The sequence below is a fragment of the Spermophilus citellus genome (assembly GCF_964194105.1).
Source record: "Spermophilus citellus genome assembly, chromosome: 2".
In the NCBI taxonomy this organism is placed as follows: domain Eukaryota; kingdom Metazoa; phylum Chordata; class Mammalia; order Rodentia; family Sciuridae; genus Spermophilus; species Spermophilus citellus.
Genome location: NC_138183.1, coordinates 197,178,315 through 197,185,796, shown reverse-complemented (window position 1 = coordinate 197,185,796; position 7,482 = coordinate 197,178,315). Strand labels below are relative to the sequence as shown.

Genomic DNA, 7,482 nt, shown 5'->3' with positions numbered 1-7,482 from the left:
CACAGACCGATAGCTGATTCAAAATCTGCCAAAAGGAGTAGATATTAAAAGCCCATAGTGGCTGCTTAACATTTTCGGAGACATGGCTAATGCTAAAGTCCAAGGGTTTTTTTGTTCTTTTCCCCCATGTTATTTTTATTTTACTTTTTTTTGTGAAGCCAGGACAAGAAACAGATGTCCTGCATTTTCTAATATATTCTGGTTTTTAATCACTAAATCCTTTCACTCAACAAGTCTCCTCTAAGCAATCATCTGAGTTCAACTATGCTTACATAATATGTTCCATATGTGTGAGAATATCAGTCTCTTTCATGATTTTTTAAAAGTGAAATAATGCCAGAAAATCTGACTCTGCCTATACTATAAAAAATTTGTTGTGACATTCATCACAGACCTACACATGAAGAAAAGGACCTTTCAGTTTATTAAAATGTGTGTGTCTGTGTGTGTGTGTGTGTGTAACTGATTTCCTTTGATTTTAAAGAAACAGTATAGGGTGAATTTAAGATGGAGAATTAGAGGTTAGAGAGTATTCACTAAATTTGAATGTCTAGGTCTTCCCCATGTCCTCCAACATATTCTTTTTTTTATTCACTTTATTACACATTTGCTCCATCTCTCAGTAATTGACTAAAAATTCAGAAATCTATATGTAGGAGCAGTAAAGCCACATGCCTCACTTCTAACAGCAGCAGAATTCAGCACCCATTCAGATTACCTTATTAACAGTTTGGTACCTTTCATGATAAATCATCAGGAAAATCATGGTATTCTTTTTTATTAGGATCATATTCCTTGACTCCTGTCAAAGAATCTGTGTTGGCATCTGAGCATCCTTGCTGGAACCACCTCAGAGTTTTGCACTGAGAATGGAAGCTTTTCTCTCAGGGAGACTTTCTTCACCTTAATTCATAACTTTTTCTTCTCCCTTCCGTGTTTTAATGGAACTGACCAGCATTGTGGTCAGCCATCTACAGAGCAATAACACACAGCAATAGTTCTCAACTTTGCTGTACATCAAATTCACATTGAGGGATTGTTAAAACTAAATTATAGGCTTTAACCCAAGAAATCATGATTCGAAAGGGTTTGAGTAAGACCTAATAATTTGTAATTGTTACAAGTTCCCATGTGTCTGCAGGAAGCCACCTGTGAATTACTTGAGGGTCTTCTCTTGGTATGGCAGCCAGGGAGATTTAGGTCTAACCTTGAGAAATATCTTTGGCTCTCCCATGCAATAGCTTGACCAAAGCACATGACCTTTATCTCCACTCTACTACAAAGATCCCTCATAGTAGCTCCAGAGATGGGCGTAATCCCTTGGGAACTGGACAACCCACCTTTAACCTTTTTTGGTGAAGAACATTCTAAGAAAGGCCTTTGATGTTCCCTGATATGAATAAAGCAGGCATGGCAAGAGCTCTATTTTTTCTATTTTAGTCTAGAAACTTGATCTGTCTGGTCAGTTTGCCCATCTTGCCCCTGTTTTTTAAAAATACTTTCTGTGTCCTGTGGTTTTTTTAGGTGTTCTATTTTTCTTAATTTTCATTTATCAGCCAGCCCATTCCACCAAGGGGAACACCATTTCTACCACCCTTGTGGGACGTAGGCTGGATATGTCCACACTATCAGAGTCAACAGACATGTTAAGCACAGAAAGCAGTGGCCCCCACCTTGCCATGTGTACCAGTTTTCTCAAATGATTGACTGGACTCTGGTCATCTATATTCTCTTATCCCAATATACCTTCTTCAGAGACCTATTTATTATTTAAACTTTCAATCTTATATGATACCCCTGTCTATTTCCACTTTGTTCTCTTTTATTTAAATACTTGAAATAATATTTATTCTGATGTTTCTTTTATATTGGAACCTTATTATTATTATTATGTCATACCTTTAATCCTTGCATTTAGAAGAGCACCTAGGAGAGTTTAATTACCGAATGAAACAAGCATATAATTTGGATAGTTTGACAGATTATCAAAATAAATAAATTAATTAAAAACTTTTAAAAAAATGAGTGATCATCATATATGAAATTTTAAAAAATGAAAAGAATTCTGGGGGGCGGGAGGCAGGCCAATTGTTTGACCTAAGGAAAAGTTTTGTGCCTAGCTAGATTCTTTTCTTCAACAGCTGGTGTTTGTCTTCAACATCAATTGTTATAGGACTCATTATTCAGAATGCAAAACAGGAAGTCGGCCAGAATAATTTTCAGTCCCAGGTTCTTCCCTTTTAGTTGAAGTGACAAACTTATAGACTTGAATTTTAAATGATTAAATTTCTTAGTCCGGAAAACCACTCTATCAGCGACTGAGGGTTAAGATACTTTAAAATGGTACACGTGAAAAAGCTTGATAAAGTTCTTTAATTGAAATTGTGGTGTAAAGACTTGTGCTGGGTACAGTGACAAAGTGATAGAATAAAGTGATGCTTGTATGTTTTTATCTGCAGAAGAAAAAGTGACACAATTCATTGTGGGCTTATTCAAAGATTGCATATCTTATGACCATTGAGAGGAAGGGTTATAGGACTAAGAGAAAATGGAGAAAATCAAACCACTACCACCAAAAAAAAAAAAAAAAAAAAAAAACCACTGACCTCTAAGTATATGATTATCTGATCCTCAAATTTAAGTTGTTCTTTCTCATTGTTGTTCTGTAATGTTTTGCATTTGTGAAAAAAATATCCAGAAAAATCTATTCTTTGATTAGGATTAGGAGGAAGGGGGTAAAATGTTCAAAATGAGTTCTCTTTTACTGTGTTCTCCAAATATAAAACTCATAATAAGTTAAATATATTATAAATATTTCATCTATTTTTTAAAGGACCCTTCTTCTTGAGCTATAAGAAATAATTGGATAAATAGTAAGACTAGAAAAACATGTTGGGAGCTTTCCTAAGATCATCGTGTACAAAAGATGTTGTGACCCAGCAAACCATTTGATTTTAGAGCCAGTGACTACACTTCACCTGGAGTGCTGCAGTTCTGGGTCACCATGTCACACTTCAACCACACGAGCACCTCCTTCTTGCTGACTGGCCTCCCAGGCCTGGAGGCTGTGTACATCTGGTTCTCCATCCCTTTGTGTGCTATGTATGTGGCCTCTCTGGCAGGGAACAGCCTGATCCTGTGGGTGGTGAGGTCGGAACCCTCGCTTCACCAGCCCATGTATTACTTTCTATCGATGCTGGCAGTGACAGACCTGGGCCTATCTGCCTCCACGCTGCCCACTATGCTTCCCATCTACATACTGGGGCTCAGAGAGGTGGCGGTGGACTTGTGCTTGGCGCAGCTCTTCTTCATCCACACCTTCTCTGTGATGGAGTCCTCTGTGCTGCTGACTATGGCCTTTGACCGTTTTGTGGCCATCAGCAAACCCCTGCGCTACGGCACCATCCTCACAAATCCTCGGATTGCCAGTTTGGGATTGGCCATCGTGGTGCGCAGTGTGGGTCTCCACGTCCCAGCCCCCATCATGCTGAACCAGCTGCCTTACTGCGGGAACCACCTGCTCTCCCATTCCTACTGCCTGCACCCGGATGTCATGAAGCTGGCCTGTGCTGACACCCACATCAATAGTGCCTACGGCCTCTTTGTTGTTCTCTCTACGCTGGGTGTGGACTCGGTGCTCATTATTCTCTCCTATGGGTTAATCCTCCAGACAGTGTTGTCCATTGCCTCTAAGGCTGAGCGTTTGAAAGCCCTCAATACCTGCGTCTCCCACATCTGTTCAGTTCTGCTCTTCTACACACCTATGATCGGCCTGTCCATGATCCACCGGTTTGGGAAGTGGGCTTCCCCCTGCAGCCGTGTGGCGCTCTCCTATCTGCACTTTCTTATACCGCCAGTGCTCAATCCAGTGGTGTATACCATCAAGACCAAGCAGATCCGACTGAGGATGCTGCGCATCTTCTTGTCATGTGGAGCTGGCATCAATGACATAAGGAGTCATTAAATATTTGGCAGAAAGAGAAAGTAAAGGTGAGACATTAATTGTGCAATTGATTAGTGAGCCACCGAACACATAGTGAGTCCCTTAGTGAGGAGAAGACTGTAAGAAAGAGGCACCATCTGTCTTCATGGATCCTCAAGAAATCTCATCATGGACAGAAATGATGTATTTTGAAGGAAAGGTACATATGGTTTAAGACTCATGAAGGGAACAATTCTAAATGGAAAAGGGACAAACATCAGTTAAGGAATTTTACAAATATAGAAGTAGGTAGATAATGCTTTGTTTTAAAAGGTAGGAGAAATTTTTTTGGCAAATAGAGTAATGGATAGATTTGGAATTCACTGATATTAGAAGCACTCTTAAAATTATCCATCATGTAATAGTGCTTATGGGGCTGGGGCTGTAGCTTAGTGGTAGAGCTCTTGCCTAACATGTATAAGGTAAGGCACTGGGTTTGATCCTTAGCACCACATAAAAATAAACAAATAAAATAAAGGCATTCTGTCCATCTACAACTAAAAAAAAAAAAGATATAGTTTCATGAAGTCAGCTAGTGTATCTCTCAGGTTCACCATTGCATCCCTTCCCCTGAACATGGCACTTTCCATATATTAGTGTTTGGTTTCGTTATTGGATGGAAGATTGAGTGGATGAATAGGTTACTCATTTTAGGAAGACTCCTGGCAAGGGCAAAGTGCTCATGAGGCAATTAATACAGGTACAGCTGTGTGCCAGTCGTCATGCCTATATAAGGACTTTATAGTTTCACTTTTAGTGAAACTTTCTAGTGCATTCTAAGATTTTGCTGATTTTATTTTCTTTTTCTCTGTAGAAATTTTGAAGATGGTATTGTTATTCAGTTTTTAAACTGCTACTTTATTTGGTTAGAATTGCTAACTAACCTTTTTAATTTCAAGAATGGAAACAATTCCAAGCATAATTTTCTCAACTGTCTTTTTTTTTTTCAATATCCTCAACCTTGAACACAACTAGTTGCTCAACTGTAAATGAAAGATGACTTTAACATAAAATGCATGGAATTTATTATAGTAGCTTTCATATTAAATGCCATGGTAATTGCTGTATAAATACTTCATAAAATTTTTGCTCTTCAGCTACTCATTATATTGCCTTATGAGAGAAACAAAAGGGACACAAATTTGGATTGAAGCAGCAAAGAGATTATAAGTAATACCAGAAAACAAAATCATAATTTAGAAAGGTAGCACAAGTAAAAGAAAGAATTAGCCTAACAAGTTTCTACAGTCTCAGACTGTTTGCTTATTCTCTGAAATACCAAGAGGCACACTGTAGTAATTATGTTTCATAATTGGAGTTGATAATGATGAAACAAAATCTTAATGAAAAGCCAAGTACATTATGTATTATTCAAGAAACATCACAGAGAGACATCTTTATTATATGGTTATTATTAACAAAAATGTTTTGTTAATTAAAATTAAGCCTTTCACCTATATGTGGTTCCCCTACTAATAGCATTAATTCACAGAAGAATCACTGCATTGAGGTGTTGACTACACCTATCCCACAATCTATTCTAACTGGAATTTGTTTTTAATTTTTACTTTTTATTCACATATAAAATAGTACATATTTATGGGGTGCAATGTGATATGTTTTTTGTTTGTTTTTTTTGTTTGTTTTTGTGGTGGTGAGTATCAAACCCAGGGTTGTGCATGTGAGGCAAGCACTCTACCAACTGAGCTATATACCCAGCCCCAATCTGATGTTTGGATTCATGTATAATGATCAAATCAGGGTAATTAGCATGTTAATCACCTTAAATAATTAACATTTTTTGTGTGATGAAAGCATTTCAAATCTTATTTTCTAGCTATTTTGAAATATACATGAATTACCATTAACTCTATTTACCCTACTGTGCAATACAACACCAGAGAGCTTACTCCTTCTGTTTAACTGTACCCATTGACCAAATTTATTTGCCCTTTTTTTCCCCTTTTAGTTTCCCAGCCTCTGGTGACCTTTATTCCACTCTCAATTTCTATAATCTTTTGGTGATAGATTAGACTTTTATTTTTTAATTTCAATGAGTAGGTAGATGGTGGCATTTTACTGGCACTGAAATAAAGGTGGACAAAAAGATGATGAATTCAATTTTATATCCACATAATGCAGAATATCTGCAGGAAATCAAACAATTATATCCAACTCACCTAATATATACTGCTGAAACTCAGAAAAGATATCCAAGCTTCAAACATAGCCTCATTAATGATCAGTATACAGATGACAACACATGGACAACACATGGTCATGGTCAACATGACATGATTTTTCCTTGGTGTTAGATGGTATTCCTGGATCTATAGTTTTATTTCACTTATTAAATTTGGAAAATTCTAGAACACTATTACTTTGTGTAGTTCTTCTCCTTTTCTTCTTCTGGTATTCAAATTATCTGTGTTAAATGATTTTATTCTGTCACATTGTTCTTGAATGTTCCCCATCTTCTATTCTTTTCTTTTCTCCCTTCACATTTCAGTTTGGGAATTTTTTATTAAAACTGATGCCTGTGAAGTGCCTTTGCTCTTCCTATGATGCTAGTTTTTAACAGCTCTTGTAAGACCTGAATCTGACATAACTTTCCTATGTACATGTATGAGTACACCACAGTGAATCTCAATACTGTGTACATTCACAAAACTGGATTCTAAATAGAATAAGATATAGTTCATGTTGGTATAAATATATCAGAACAGATTCTACTGTCATGTATAACAAAAACAACAACAAGGGAAAAGTTTGCCTGTAACTGAACAGAGTTCTTTTAATAGTTAGCTTATGGTCCCTACTTACAAAATGTGATGGAGAATTTCTGCTCACTAGTCACCTCTGCTATAGGTAAGAAACAGTTCATTCTCAAGCCTTAAACAGCCTAATGGGGACATTTGTTTAAAAAAATGGATTATATATTTCACAAAATATATGTCCTGAGTAATTTCTAGGAATCTTTTTACCATACCAAAATTCGCTTCTGATCCTTATATTTCTTTTAACAAAAAGAAAAAAATTGCTTGTAAACAAAAGTTATCTGTTCCCATCAAGTACTAATAAACATATACAAAAATAATGAAAACATGTTCCATGCGTTGGTTATGTCAAATCTTTGTTTTATAAATCTCATTCTTTTTTTTAAGAGAGAGAGAGAGAGAGAGAGTGTATATGTGTGTGTGTGTGTGTGTGTGTGTGTGAGAGAGAGAGAGAGAGAGAGAGAGAGAGAGAGAGAGAGAGAGAATTTTTTTAAATATTTATTTTTTAGTTCTCGGCGGACACAACATCTTTGTTTGTATGTGGTGCTGAGGATGGAACCCGGGCCACACGCGTGCCAGGCGAGCGCGCTACCGCTTGAGCCACCTCCCCAGCCCCTATAAATCTCATTCTTTTACCCTGGTTGGACAATAAAAGTAAGTTTGCTGATTTTGCCCACTCAAGTGTCTTCCCTTTGTGTCTCCACATGAGAAATCTGAAGAGAT

The 7,482-nt window shown here is 37.1% G+C and overlaps 1 protein-coding gene across 1 annotated transcript; it reads left to right on the top strand.

Annotated features, from left to right (window-relative positions):
* Positions 1-3,004: 3,004 nt before the first annotated feature.
* LOC308641730 (olfactory receptor 51G2-like) lies at positions 3,005-3,964 on the top strand (the record flags this gene model as incomplete). The annotated part of the gene is made up of 1 exon (XM_081280343.1): positions 3,005-3,964. The coding sequence occupies one exon, from the start codon at positions 3,005-3,007 to the stop codon at positions 3,962-3,964; it is 960 nt and encodes a 319-aa protein (XP_081136469.1).
* Positions 3,965-7,482: the final 3,518 nt, after the last annotated feature.